The 15,990-nt window shown below is 36.0% G+C and overlaps 1 protein-coding gene across 4 annotated transcripts in view; it reads right to left on the minus strand.

Moving 5' to 3' along the window:
- FAM117B (family with sequence similarity 117 member B) overlaps positions 1–15,990 on the minus strand; it is a 95,653-nt gene that overhangs the window by 40,532 nt on the left and 39,131 nt on the right. For all 4 annotated transcript variants that reach the window (XR_003436524.1, XM_027123780.1, XM_027123781.1 and 1 more), the window contains exon 2: positions 4,960–5,111. Coding sequence is in view for 3 of the 4 variants with exons in the window: in XM_027123780.1 (XP_026979581.1) it covers positions 4,960–5,111 (152 nt within the window). In the remaining variant the exon portion in view is untranslated. The remainder of the gene's footprint in view (positions 1–4,959; positions 5,112–15,990) is intronic.

The raw sequence follows: 15,990 nt of genomic DNA on the forward strand, positions 1-15,990 counted from the left end.
ATTGATTCTTCCAATCCAAGAACATGGTACGTCTCTCAACCTGTTTGTGTCATCTTTGATTTCTTTCATCAGTATCTTATAGTTTTCTGAGTACAGGTCTTTTGCCTCCTTAGGTAGGTTTATTCCTAGGTATTTTATTCTTTTTGATGTGATGGTAAGTGGGATTGTTTCCTTAATTTCTCTTTCTGATCTTTCATTGTTAGTATATAGGAATGCAAGAGATTTCTGTGTATTAATTTTGTATCCTGCAACTTTATCAAATTCATAGATGTAAGACCAGATACTATAAAACTCTTAGAGGAAAACAAAGGCAGAACACTCTCTGACATAAATCGCAGCAAGATCTTTTTGATCCACCTCCTAATGTGAAAATAAAAACAAAAACGGGACCTAATGAAACTTCAAAGCTTTTGCACAGCAAAGGAAACCATAAACAAAACAAAAAGACAACCCACAGAATGGGAGAAAATATTTGCAAATGAAGTGACTGACAAGGGATTAATCTCCAAAACATACAAACAGCAGCTCAATATCCGAAAAAAAAAAAGGAAACCCCATCTAAAAATGGGCAGAAGACCTAAATAGACATTTCTCCAAAGAAGATATACAGATGGCCAAGAGGCACATGAAAAGATGCTCAATGTCACTAATTATCAGAGAAATGCAAACCAAAACTATAATAAGGTATCACTTCACACCAGTCAGAATGGCCATCATCAAGAAATCTACAAACAGTAAATGCTGGAGAGGGTGTGGAGAAAAGGGAACCCTCCTACATTGTTGGTGGGAATGTAAATTGGTACAGCCACTATGGAGAACATAATTGAGGTTCCTTAAAAAACTAAAAATAGAGCTACCATATGATCCAGCAAAACCAATCCTGGGCATATATCTGGAGAAACCATAATTCGAAAAGATACATGTACCCCAGTGTTCATTGCAGCATACAAGCACTATTTACAATAGCCAGGATATGGAAGCAACCTAAATGTCCATCAATGGAGGAATGGACAAAGAAGATGTGATACAGATAATGCAATGGAATATTACTCAGCCATAAAAAAAGAATGAAATAATGCCATGTGCACTGACACAGATGGACCTACAGATTGTCATATTGAGTGAAGTAAGTCAGACAGAGAAAGACAAATATCATATGATATCGCTTATATGTGGAATCTAAAAAAATGGTGCAAACGAACCTACTTACAAAACAGAAACAGAGTCACCGATGTAGAAAACAAACTTATGGTTACCAAGGGGCATGGGGAGGAGGGAAAAATTGGGAGATTGGGATTGACATATGCACACTACTATATACAAAACATAACTAATAAGAACCTACTATATAGCACAGGGAACTCTACTCAGTACTCTGTAATGACCTATATGGGAAGAGAACCTAAAAAAGAGTGGATATATGTATATGTATAACTGAATCACATTGCTGTACAGCAGAAACACAACATTAAAAATCAACTATACTCCAATAAAAATTAATTAAAAAAATAAAAATGGTTAAAGAAAAAAGTATTAGACCAACAAATAAATGCAGGAAGTATGACAATAGAGTTAGAAAATCATCATTTGGAACTACTACAGTAATTGTTGATTCAAGCAAGAATCATCAACGAATGCCAAAACCAATGCATGAAAGCTTGTTGGGGAACAGGATATTTACAGTCTCAAATATTTCCCCACAGACTATGTACATACAGTTACAAAGAGAATCTGGTGGGTCAAACTTAACATTACTGACATCGGGCACCTCTTGATGCACATGCACAGAGAGGAACACACAACACATATAGCACTCCTGCCAAAAATGTTATTACTGAATCTAACAGTTTAAAAAACAGATAAACACAGGCTAAGAAGATTCAACAAAAATACTAGCTCTCATTCTTAAAAGTATCAATGTCATGAAAGACAAAGAAAAGCTGAGAAACTGTTCCAGATTAAAGGATTCTAAAGAAACATGATATCTAAATGCCACCTGTGCTCCTTCACTGGGTCCTAGCTTACGGGAGAAACTGCTACAGATAACATCATTGGGGAAACTGAAAAAAAATGTGTCTATGTATCACATATTAAATAATAGCATTGTATCAATGTTAAATCTCCTGAATTTGATAATTACTTTGGTAATAGTTTTTAAGTCTTTGTTCATATACATCCTGAAGTATTTGAGAAGAGTCAGAATTTCTGTAAATTATTAACAATTAGCAAATAATAACAACAGTAATAATAACAATTATATATACACAAAGAAAACAAAATATGCAAAAATGTTTATTGGTAAACATAGGTGAGGAGTATAGGGTGTTCAATCTACTACTCTTGGGACTCTTCTATAAACTTGGGACTTTTTCCCCAAATAAAAATTTTTAAAAATTAGAGAAATTACTAAAGATATTAATTTTAAGTATAAAAATTCAAGGAAAAGCAAAGGAATATAAAAGTCTCCTACAGATTTAAGAACAAATTAAAGATGAGAACAAGAATATTAGTTGGTAAGGTAAAAATAAGCATAAAGAGCAAAAGACAGCTTTGTTAATTTCAGTGATAAGATGTTCAGGCAGGAAAAAATACTCGGCAAAATCATTAATTTTACTTAAACTGCTACTTCAAAAGATAATTGCTTTCTTTGTTCAACTAAGAAGCTGTGCCTTTATTATAAGACACTCAGGTATTAATAAAAAGTAAAACTGAGTTTTAATTAAGCATGTTTCAATTTTGTTCAATTTTACATTGTATACTGGAAAGCTATTATGCATCTTCTAATGTATCAGGCACTAGACTAGGTACTGAAGTTAGAGAGTTTTTATTCTGAAAGAGTTTTTCTAGGACAGAAGGAATAAATAGCCAATTATGATATGTGACGACTGAGGTTCCCTAAGAAAGGCACCTAATCCAGACCTGGAAGGACAGGGAAAGTAGGTAGGCAAGGTTCTATAGGATCGGGGGAGGCTGCTATAAGCATCAGAGTGTAAGCTGTCCAGGCAAATGGTGGGAAAGCGTTCCAAACAAAAGAAAAAACAGGAACACCAGTCAAGTGGTAGCCAGAGCTAGGTCACAGCAACTTGTCCACAGCTGTGGTCACAGCCACAGCTGGGTCACAGTAACTCAAAAGACTTACTGAACTGCTTCTACAGATCAAGGGGCTCCCAACGGCTTATAAGAATGTATATTCTTACCGGTAAGACAAAATATCTCAACACACTGAACCTGAAACTACAGAGCAAAGAAAGAGGGTTGCAGAAATGTTCAAGGAAATGCACCCATACTAATTTAAACACGACCTGTGGATTAAGCAGAAAGCAAGTAGAGACTGTATTCATTTCCTTTTTTAAAAAAATTTTATATTGGAGCATAGCTAATTAACAATGTTGTGTTAGTTTTTAATTTTATATTGGAGCGTAGCTGATTAACAATATTGTGTACAACAAAGTGATTCAGTTATACATATACATGTATCTAGTCTTTTTCAAATTCTACTGTATAGCACAGGGAATGCTGCTCAATATTCTGTAATAACCAAAGTGGGAAAAGAATTTGTATTCATTTTCTATACAACGTGCCCTAATCTCAGCAAAGTTACAGATTTTGAATAAATGCAGAGTTCTACAGAACTCTTCGGTTTAAAAAGTCACAATTTCAGAAAAGATTCATTACTTTTAATGAGTACAGACTCTGCATTTTCATTTCCGTAGTTGCAACTGGAGTATAACCCTCAAGGTAATTTCGAATCCCAAGCATCTACCCTAACAATGGGGCTCAGTTTCAAGAGTATCAGAATAGAAAACAAACTAAGTCCACCAGGAACATCTGGAATTCTAGAAACCAGTATGTAAATCCAAAAAACACTGCGAAGTGTATTTACTTGGTCTTGTAAAAGGATATTCTCTCACAAAGTGCTGAGATCAAGCAACCATCAGTGATGTAAATTTGAAGGCTAAATCAAGATGTACCTTAGCTGATTTTCAACAATCAGTATAAAGAATCTTTTAACTCTTTAAATGATTTTCTTTCTTCACTAGCCATAAAACTTTAACTGTTCTGCTCATTCAGTCCTTTGCAAATATTCCCTGAGTGCTTATTCCATCAGGTACAGTACTAAGTCCTGAGGATGAAAATACAGAAATGAACAAGCCAGACACAGTTTCTGCCTTCATGGGAGCACCATCTAATGAATATGAGAAACATTAAATAAATGACTAGACAAATATTTAATATTTAACTGAGACGCATCATCAACTGGCTCTATGATTTTGGACTTCAGTTTCCTCATCTGTAAGACTAGGAGGTACATCAAATGATCTCTTAAGACTTTTTAATTAAAACTTTTTATAAATTTAAAAGTACAAAACTTTGCTTCCAGAGTCCCTTTGTCGGATATTTACATTTACAGACTCTACCAGCAATAGCATATAATCCCCATCTTGCAACACACGAAGATTTTTGAGCACAAAAATATAAGGTTGGATGGAAACTAAAGTAATCTTTACTGTAACAGATTTTTAAGTCCAAATTCCGTATATTAAATATCTTGTGATGTTCTGAACTGACTATAAAGAGTAAGTGGGAGGGGAATTCCCTGCCAGTCCAGTGGTTAGGACTCTGCACTTTCACTCTCGGGGCCCAGGTTTGATCCCCAGCTGGGGAACTAAGCCACAGGCAAAAAAAAAAAGTAAGTGGGAGAAAAGTATGTGCATATATTATCTGTATGTATCGGAATTACTTTGGGTACTGTTTAAAATGCACATTCCCAAGCCTCAACCAAAACCTACTAGAGAATATGTGAAGGTCAAGCCTGGGGATCTGGACTCTTGATAAGCTTCCCAGATAATGCTAACACACACTAATATTTGACAAATTTGAGCACAGAGTAGAACAAATAATATTATGAAAATGGTTTCAGAGTGAAACACTTCAAGATAAGAACTGTAATAACCCTACCTGTGTGGCCTTGTCCCGCATGCAGGGAGCAGCTTGCCCATGACCATCACGAGGCCAGTGCCCTGCAAGGTACGGCGCAGCAAGTGTATCCAGGGAAGAGGTACGGCGGATGATGCTAGAGGGGCTGGAGGAAGGCGGTCTTGCTTTGTCACCTAGAATTAAGACAAATACATTTATTTTAAAAATAGATTAGGGGCTTCCCTGGTGGTGCAGTGGTTGAGAGTCCGCCTGCCAATGCAGGGGACACGGGTTCGTGCCCTGGTCCGGGAAGATCTCACATGCCCCGGAGCGGCTGGGCCCGGAGCCATGGCCGCTGAGCCTGCGCGTCCGGAGACTGTGCTCCGCAACAGGAGAGGCCACAACAGTGAGAGGCCCGCGTACGCAAAAAAAAAAAAAAAAGAGAGAGAGAGATAAAAATAGATTAGGAAGGAAACAAAGTAGAAACTAAGTAGAGGTTCTCTAACTTAAATACAAAAAGTGAGTAATAAAAAGAATAAGCTCTTGATTCACACAAACTTTGATGAATCTCCAGAGAACTATACTGAGTAAAAATAGTCAATCTCAAATGGTTACCTGCTGTATGACTTCATTTGTACAACATTTTTGAAATGAGGAACTTTTAGAAATGGAAGAAAGATCAGTGGTTGCCAGGGGTCCACTAATAGATAGGGGAGGGAAGGTGAAGTGGCAGGAGAGAAGTAGGTGTTATAAAAGGGCAACATGCAGGACCCTGGTGATAGGGAACTATTCAATATCTTGACTGTGGTGGTGAATATACAAACATACAAAGGAGATTAAGCAGTATAGAATTCAACACACACACACAGAAATAAGTACAACTGAAGAAATCTGAATAAGAGCAGTGGATTGTACAATGTCAAAATACTATAGAGTTCTACAAAATGTTATCAGTGGAGAAAAAAGGGCGAAGTGTACAAAAGATCTCCACATTATTTCTTACAACTACAATCATCTCTACAAAAAAAAAAAGAAAATAATACAAATGTATATCTATCCATTTAAAAAATGTTCATCTTGGTTTTAAGATTAAGTAGGTATAATATGTAAAATACTCATTTATCATTATACCACCTATACTCAAAAGGATATAAGGCAACTAAGATAAAGTTACAGGTGAAATTCCATTTTAATTAGCTCTGTAAGGCACATATCTTAATTTTTGTTATAATAAATAGACTGTAAGAAACCATACTAACCAGCCTATAGGAGCTATACTTAAAGCCACATATGCAAATATATTTTCCATTTCAAGCTACAGGATATGTATTTAGATATAAGCCAAAAATAAAAACTAAAAACAAAACAAACAAAAAAGAACTAGAGGTAATGGGAAGTTAGAGGTGATGTATAAAAAAGAGTCTCATATCTCCATTTTTTTTTTTTTTGGAAGGGAGAAGGCAATAGGCTTAGGTAATTTATGCTTTAAAAATTAAAAAATTAAGGGACTTCCCTGGTGGTCCAGTGGTTAAGACTCCATGCTTCCACTGCAGGGGGCATGGGTTCAATCCCTGGTTGGGGAACTAAGATCCCACATGCCGTGCGGCACAGCCAAAATAATAATAATAAATTAAAATAAAAAATTAAGGGGTTTAAAAATATCAAATATATGCATGAGTAGGATTATATTATAATACTATCACTCTAGCTTTATATGGTAACAAATACCTTGTTCTTCTTAAGGCCATATATGAAAACACTTTATGACACCTCTCTTCTACTTATTTCTTAATAAGGGTCTTATATAGTTACAAGTATAAAAGTTCAGTTGCTGGTTATGTGACCCAAATAACAAAAGATTCAATTCCACCACGATAATACTTTTAGCAGCTGTGTCGCTGATAATCATAAAAGTTGTTTCACAAGATGTTCCTCAGATACATAATTTGCTTTCAAAATGGCACAACTATTTCACTACAACAACGCCTAATTGTTTCAAATGTTAACCATCTCTGCATACAGTCTTCCTCTTATAGTTAAACACAAAATAATTACAGTACATACCCATAAGTTCAAGGAAGCATGTACCCACATTATTAACTGTGACAAGTGAAAAGCAATAAATATACATGTTCACTATTTTTCCTCTAACTAAAAAATTAATCTCTACTGGGACAGTCACAAGAAGATTGTTCTTGGGCACACACACAAAAAAGCCACACACACTATGTAAACTGGTGTACATTCATTAAAATCAAATTGTTAAAAGCTGTCTGACACTTTTCTTCCCTGACTATAACATTGCTTCAGCCACCCACCAGTGCACTGATAAGATAGATCTTACTAACAGGTCTGATTCCATTTTCAAGATTTTAAATTATCCAAGTGCCGACTTTTCAACCAGGCCTCCTAAGACCATTAGATTTTCTATAACAAAATGGAGAACAGAAAAGTTATACATGGTCACATGTAAAAATACTAAACATTTTCTCTTTTGAACTCCCTTCATTTAGACATTTTTAAGGGTCTGTGAGCCAGCACTAAGCCCTAGAAATTAAAAACACTAAGTTACAGCCTGCCATAAAGAACACAGAGTGTACATCTAGCTTGTCATCATTCCACTTCAATCCAAGTTCCCAAAATTGACAAGATTTGGTGCCTAATTATGAGGGAGTTTAAGGGAAGGGAGGGAGCCTCAAAGAGTCAAAGATGACTCAAAGAATCCCAACCTACATGAACAAAGGCTGTATTTACAAGGAAGTCCAGAGGAAGAAACTCTTTGACAGCTAACAAGATCCTTCATGATCTGACTTCTCCAGGCTTCCTTTCTTGCCTACACTGCCTCAAATCCCGATCACGCTGAACGACTTGCAGTTCCCAACATGTACCAGACCCTGCATGCCTACAGGCTTTTGCCTCTGCCTACATAATCCTCATATCCCTTTCCTGGGTTTGGCTAATTCGTGTTTAATCTTTCAAACTGCAGTCTGGATGTCTGAACTGAAATTGAAAATTCAGTACAAATGTTTCCTCTGGAAAATCTTACTTGAACAGCCACTCAAACCCCCAAGAAACACATCAACACCTGGGTCAAAAGCCCTCCTGTGTGCTGCCATAGCACGGTTCACTGAAATGGTCTCTTGACTGTCCCAGTGCTCTAGGAGACAGTGAGATTTTGAAGGGCAGGAATTTTACTTCCACCCCCAATTGAATGATTAAAATAATACCTGACATATATGAAGAGAATGACTTCTAATGTTTCTATCAGCAAGGGCAGGTGCATGCAATAAATTCAGATACTCTTTTGTTAACCCAAAGTAAATCAACAAAAACTAATACTGCATGGTATCACTTATATGTAGAATCTTTTTTCAAAAATCAAACTCATAGAAACAGAGAGTAGGAAAAGTGATTGCCAGGGGTATGGGAAAAACAGGGAAAGGCTGATGAAAGGGTATAAAGTTTCAGCTATAAGATGAATAAATAAGGTCTGAGGTGTAAATGTATAACATGGTGACTACAGTTGATAACACTATATTGTGTAAGGGAAATCTGCTAAGAGAGCAGAACTTAAATGTTCTCTCACACAAACAAAAAAAGATAGATATGTGCGGTGATGGATGTGTTAATGAACTAGATGGGAGAAATCTTTTCACAGTGCTTACATATATTAAATCCTTATGAGGTATGCTTTATATATCTTACAATTTTATTTATCAATTATACCTAAACAAAGCTGAGAAAAAGTAAATCAAAACAACAGAAGTTGGGCTTCCCTGGTGGAGCAGTGGTTGAGAGTCCACCTGCCGATGCAGGGGACGCGGGTTTGTGCCCCGGTCCGGGAAGATCCCACATGCTGCGGAGCAGCTGGGCCCGTGAGCCATGGCCGCTGAGCCTGCGCGTCCGGAGCCTGTGCTCCGCAACGGGAGAGGCCACAACAGTGAGAGGCCCGCGTACCGCAAAAACAAACAAACAAACAAAAAAGCAGAAGTTTAAACTTGACTTTGTTCTTTAAAAATCAAGTCTTAAAAGAAGTTAGCTACAGCTGGGTGTGGCATTAAAAATTTCAGTCAATGCCCTGGGCTCTGGAGTTCAGAACTCCCCAACCATCTGCACCAGTTCAGCTAGTTCCTGGGTAACTTCAATGGCAGTAGTAGAGCATCCCAAACCATGGCCCTTAGGTATTACATTACAAAGGTTCTACAGACCTTGTTAGATTTAGGTATTTGCAGAAATTGATCAGGTACTGGCTTAAAAGCTATATTTCTTGCTATCCACAAAGTCATTTAACAAGCAGAAGGGATAAACTAGACATATGCATTTGTTCGGAAAGGGGAAAAAAATCTTTCCTTCTTCATGTATAAAAATGATAAATACTTAGTATAAAGAAAACTAACAGTATTTAAAAAAAAACACACAAAAAATCCCAATAGGCCACCACTCAAGAGATAACCGTTTTAATGAGTATTTATTTTCCAGAAATCTGTCTACACTTACACAGACGTACAATTTTATATAAATGAGGTCCCATTAGGCATGCTATTACTTATTGTTCAGAAAGAAAAAGGGCATGTCGAGGACCTATTGCCACTGTAATAAATATGAATCTACAATACATCACCATTTTTAAAAATTAATTAATTTATTTATTTATTTTGCCTGTGTTGGGTCTTCGTTGCTGCGCACCGGCTTTCTCTAGTTGCGGCAAGTGGGATCTACTCTTTGTTGCGTTGCGTGGGCTTTTCATTGGCGGTCCTTCTCTTGTTGTGGAGCACAGGCTCTAGGCGCACAGGCATCAGTAGCTGCGGCACGTAGGCTCAGTAGTTGTAGCTCACGGGCTCTAGAGCGCAGGCTCAGTACCTGTGGCGCATGGGCTTAGTTGCTCCGCGGCATGTGGGATCTTCCCGTACCAGGGCTCGAACCCGTGTCCCCTGCATTGGCAGGCGGATTCCCAACCACTGCGCCACCAGGTAAGTCCCCACATCACCATTTTTAATAGCTGAATAGTATCCTATTGAATGGATACATCATAACTTAATCCCATATTGATGGACATTTTCAATGGCAGATATATATCCTTTTATGTTTACTTAATTATCTCAATTTTTTTTTCCCCAAAAGGATGTAGTTTATTCACATTCTGGCAAAAACATTTCAGGAATAAAATAAGTGGGTAAAAAGAAGAGCCAAGGGCTTCCCTGGTCCATGTCCCCTGCATTGGCAGGCAGATTTGTAACCACTGCGCCACCAGGGAAGCCCCCTCTGAAGTATATTTTGTCAATTTTTTCCAATCTTCCCAAAGATTAAAAATATCATTTTATTTGCATTTCAATTATTGACTTCTATAATATTAATTTTACTGGCAATTTATATTTCTTTTTTACATTACTAGTATTTTTAAAATATTAATCATAATCTCTTTTCTTAATCTTAAAGAGATATTTCCTTCTGATGAAGAAAATTTTTTTGGCTGTGCTGTGTGACTTGTAGGAGGGATCTTAGTTCCCCGACCAGGGATTGAACTCAGGTCCTCCACAGTGAAAGCAGCAGTGAAAGCACAGAGTCCCAACCACTGGACCACCAGGAAATTCCCAAGGATCATTTAAATTGTGGGAGATTCCTTTGATTTCATTTTATCTTCCTTTTCTTTTATTAAATTCTAGTAAAATTCAATGTAGCTGATTTTTATCTTAATTAGCACACACAGTATGATTAAATTCTTATAAAAGTATATGCCTATTCATCCACTGTCTAAACTTCCTCCTCCTACACACACACTTAAAATGTCTCTGGAAAGAAATATAAAAAACCAATGACAACGGCTACTTCCAGAAAGGGGAACTGGATGGCTGGCAGACAGAGGTACAAGGGAGATATTTCACTGTCTTTCTAATTATACCTTTTAAATTTTACATGTGAACTTATTACCTATATTTTAAAAACTCATATTCTTTGATTCAACAACTCTCTATCTAGGCATGTAAACAGAATAATTAAGTGTGGAAAAGGGCTTTAAATTCAAAGATATTCATAACATTTGCAATAGTAAATACCATAAATAATATGTCCAAAATTGGAGGTTAAGGAAATGGATGGAAAATATATAATGGAATATTAAAGATATTAAAAACTATGCTTTGAAATGATAAACTTACATGACAACTTATTTATAATCTATTAAGAGAAGTATAGGAAAAAAGTATGTGTTTCCATAATTTATTTCTAACTTCGTATCTTCTTCGGTTATTTCCATGTTTCTTCTTCAGTTAACTTTTCAATTAAGTTTTCAATGAAACATTAACAGATAGCATAATGAATAACTGTTGCAGGCATAACAGTACCAAATTAATAAATTAACCCTAATAAGAACTAAATGATTAATTTAATCAAACTTATTTCCTATAGACATGGTATCAAAAAAGGTCTAGGCATTTAAAAATCTAATTAAATTTAAAAATCTAATTTACAATAGCCAGGACATGGAAGCAACCTACATGTTTATCGACAGAGGAATAGATAAAGAAGATGTGGCACATATATACAATGGAATATTACTCAGCCATAAAAAAGAATGAAATAATGCCATTTTTAGCAACATGGATGGACCTAGAGATTGTCATACTGAGTGAAGTAAGGCAGACACAGAAAAGACAAATACCATATGATATTGCTTGTATGTGGAATCTTAAAAAAGGGTACAAATGAACTTATCTACAAAACAGAAATAGAGTTACAGATGTAGGAAACAAACTTATGGTTACTGGGAGTAAGTGGGGGAGAGGGATAAATTGGAAGATTGGGATTGACATATACACATTACTATATATAAAATAGATAACTAATAAGGACCTACTGTATAACACAGGGAACTCTACTCAATACTCTGTAATGGCCTATATGGGAAAAAGAATCTAAAAGAGTGGATATATGTATATGTATAACTGAGTCACTTTGCTGTACAGCAGAAACTAACACAACATTAAAAATCAACTACATGCCAACAAAATTTTTTTTAAAAATCTATTTAGTAATTATTCTTTTGTTAAACATGAGGTTTAATTTACGTAAAATTAACCCTTTTTTAGTGTACAATTTTGAAGAGTTTTGAAAAATAAATATACCCATTTAATCACCATTACAGTCAAGATCTAGAATATTGCCATTACCCTAAAATGATTCCTCATGCTCCTTTGATGTCAACCTCTCCACCCTTGGGCCAAGGTAAACTCTGACCTGCTCTCTTGTCAGAGGTAAGTTTTGCCTTTTTTAAAATGTCATATAAATGTAATCATATAGTATATACTCTTTTGTGTCTGACTTCTTTCACTCAGTACAATGCCTGTGAGATTCATCCTTTTGTGTATTAGCAGTTCATTCCTTTCTACTATTGCTGAAGAGTACTTCATTGAATGGAAATACATGATGGTTACTTTTTTTTTTTTTTTTTTGTGGTACACGGGCCTCTCACTGTTGTGGCCTCTCCCGTTGCAGAGCACAGGCTCCGGACGCGCAGGCTCAGTGGCCATGGCCCACGGGCCCAGCCGCTCTGCAACATGTGGGATCTTCCCGGACCGGGGCACGAACCCGTGTCCCCTGCATCGGCAGGCGGACTCTCAACCACTGTGCCACCAGGGAAGCCCCATGATGGTTACTTTTATGTCAACTTGACTGGGCCATGGGGTGCCCAGATAGGTGGTTAAACATTATTCTGGGTGTGTCTGGGAGGGTGTTTCTGGATGAGACTAATATTTGAATTGCTGGACTAAGTAAAGCAGATTGCCCTCCCCAACATGTATAAGCCTCATCCAATTCACAGGAGACCTGAATAGAAAAAGGTTGGGTAAGGGAAAACCTGCTCTCTCCCTGCATGACTGCCTTCAAGCCAGGACACTGGTCTTCTGCCTTCAGACTCGGACTCAGACTCAGACTCAGCACCAGTTCTCCTGGTTCTCAGGCCTTTGGACTCAGACTGGAACTATATCACTAACACTTCTGGGTTTCCAGCTTGCAGACTGTGGATGGTGGCACTTCTCAACCTCCATAACCACGTGAGCCAATTCCTTATAATAAATCCCTAACTATCTATCTACCTACCTATCTCTCTATCTAATGTGTCAATAGGATGTAAATATATATTGATATATATATGATACATACAATATACACTGTATATCCTATCAGTTATGTTTCTCTGCAGAACCCAGACAAATGCAATATACTACAATTTGGTTATCCAATTGCCTGTTGATGGACATTTGGGTTGCTTCCTGTGTTTCACTATTAAAAATAAAGCATTCCTGGACAAGTCTTTTTGTTGATATATGTTTCCATTTCTCTTGGAGAAATAGTGGAAATGCTGGGTCAAAGGATAGCAGGGTCTCACTTTTTATTTCACTGCCAAAATGTTTTCCAAACTGGTTGTACCATTTTACATTCCAACCAAGAGCACATAAGAGTTGCAGTTACATCAACATTTAGTATTGTGAGGTTTTTTTCCATTTTAGTTATTCTAGTAAATGTGTAAAGGTATCTCACTGTGGCTTTAAATTACATTTCCCCAATGACTAATGAGATTGAGCACTTTTAAGTGCTTTTTGGCCGTTCATGTCTTCTTTGGTGAGGTGTCTGATCAAATCCATTGTCCCTTTTTTAATTTGGTGATTTGTCTCAAACTGGACTCATGTATTCTGGATGCAAGTCCTTTGTCAAATATATGTATGTGAGCATTTGTGCCTAGTCTGAGGTGTGTTTTAATTTTAATAATGTTTTCTGAAAAGCAATTTTTAATTTCAATATTATACAATTTATCAACTACTTCTATTAGTAGTTTGTGTGTTAATAGTTCTTTGTGTCTTAAGAAATCTCTGCCTACCCCAAGATCAAGAAGATTTGCTCCTATGTTTTCTTCCAGACATTTACCGATTTTAGCTTTCAAATTTAGATCTTTGATCCATTTAGATTTCACTTTTGTGTATAGTTTGAGGAAAGGGCCAAAGATTACCCCCTCTACCATCTGTTTCAGAACCATCTGTTGAAACTTTACTGAAATGTGTGGGCTATTTCTAGATGTTCTGTTCTACTGATCTCTCTGTTCACAGGCAGTAGAGTATAAGCTTGTCAACTGTAATTATTATTTTTCACTATTGTTTTGACTATTTGCGTTTCAACATAAATTTTAGGTCTTTGCATTTTCATGTAAATTTTAGGTTTAATAATAAAAAATATATGTATACATATTTTTTCGTATAAATTTTAGGACCAGAATGGCAGTTATGAGAGCTGAATCCTTGGTTTGCTCTGATCTTATGAGTGTAAGATATTAGCTGTAGGCTTACATTATACATTTATATATAATATAATAAAGCTGTCTTTTGTTCCAAAGTTCTCTTCTAGTCCTAGTTTCCTGAGAGTTTTTAACAGGAAAAGATGATGAATTTTGTCAAATACATGTTCTGCATAAACTGAGATAATCACGGTTTTCCTTCTTTGCTCTTAGATAACAGGCTGAAATACAGTTGATTCTCATTACTCATGGTAGTTATGTTCTATAAAGTTGTCGAGAACTCTGAAACAACTGCTCCTGGGAGAAATACAGGGTTAGACCCCTGAAAGCTTCTGATCACGTTTTCATCAACCAATCAATACATAAACTTGTTTTATGTGTGTTCTGTTTAAAGACGCCTTATTTAATATATATGACTGATTCATTAACATTGAAATCATGGCCAACAGCACTATAATTCAGGCCTGCACAAAATTTATCTAATGTATATTTTCTCCGTAAGACACATAATCATCTTCTTGTGTTTAGGAACAATAGACAGCACTTCAGCACTACAGTTGAAAGCCATTTTAAAGAAAAAAATCAACAAAAGGAAAAAATGAGAAAAATATGGCACTAAATAGACTGTGAAAAGGGTACTTGTTTACAGTATGAGAGCTGAAAGAAGGCAGAGTGCTTTGTTCGACCCCACTGGAGAATGTACACGTTGGGCCACTCAAACTTCTCATGAATGTCTGTGAATGATTGCACAAATATCGTGAGTTTTGATTTTGGAATTACAAATAAATTTTCACTAGTGGGAACATTTTCAAATATGGATTTGCAAATAATAAGGATTGACCGTATATAGCTAGGTTTGGGGTTTTTTTTTTTTACTGCTAAACCAAACTTGTACATTTGGCAGAAATTCCACTTAGTCATGATCTATCGTCGTCATATTTACATTTATATTGCTGGATCAACTTGCTGTATTTTGTTAAAGAGTTTTGTATTTGTATTCATGAAGGATATTGTCATGTACTTTTCTTACAATGTATTTGTATGGCTTTGGTATTGGGGTAATAATACCTCATGAAATGAGTTGGGAAATGTTATCTTCTATTTTCTGGAAATGTTTAAGGGCAGTTAGTATTATTTATTTTTTAAAAGTTTGATGGAATTCACCATTGAAGCCACCTGGCCTAGAATTTTCTTTATGAGAAGGTTTTAAATTATGAATTCAATTTCTTTAGTAAATATAGGGATAAAGGGACATTCAGATTTTCAATTTTATCTTGTGTCAGCTTTGGTGGTCTCTTTTAAGGAATTTGTCTACTTCCTCTAAGTTGTTGAATTTACTGGCATAAAGTCCACAATGATCCTTTACTATGCTTTTAATTTATGTAGTATCTGTAGTAATATCCCCTCTTTCATTCCTGGCATTGGTAATTTGTATCTTTTTTTCCCTTAATCAATCAAACTAAAGGCTTATCATTTTTATTTATCTTTTCAAAGAACCAGATTTTGATTTCACTGATTTTCTCTATTTAGCAGTTTTCTAAATTCACTGATTTCTGCTCTTATCTTTATTTCCTTCCTTCTACTTACCTTGGGTTTAATTTGCTCATCTTATTCTATCTTTTTAAGGTAGAAGCTTAGAAAATTATTGACTTTAGACTTTTCTTCCTTTCTAATATAAAGCATCTTTCAAAGCTATACATTTCCCTTAGCTATATCCCCCAAAATTTATGGTATGTTTTCATTACCACTCAGTTCAAAATATTTTTTAATTTCTCTTGTGATTCTTTGCC

This window comes from Aethalodelphis obliquidens, unplaced genomic scaffold, assembly GCF_003676395.1.
Source record: "Aethalodelphis obliquidens isolate GAN/ISIS:26980383/991018 unplaced genomic scaffold, ASM367639v1 scaffold2, whole genome shotgun sequence".
NCBI classification, from domain to species: Eukaryota; Metazoa; Chordata; class Mammalia; order Artiodactyla; family Delphinidae; genus Aethalodelphis; species Aethalodelphis obliquidens.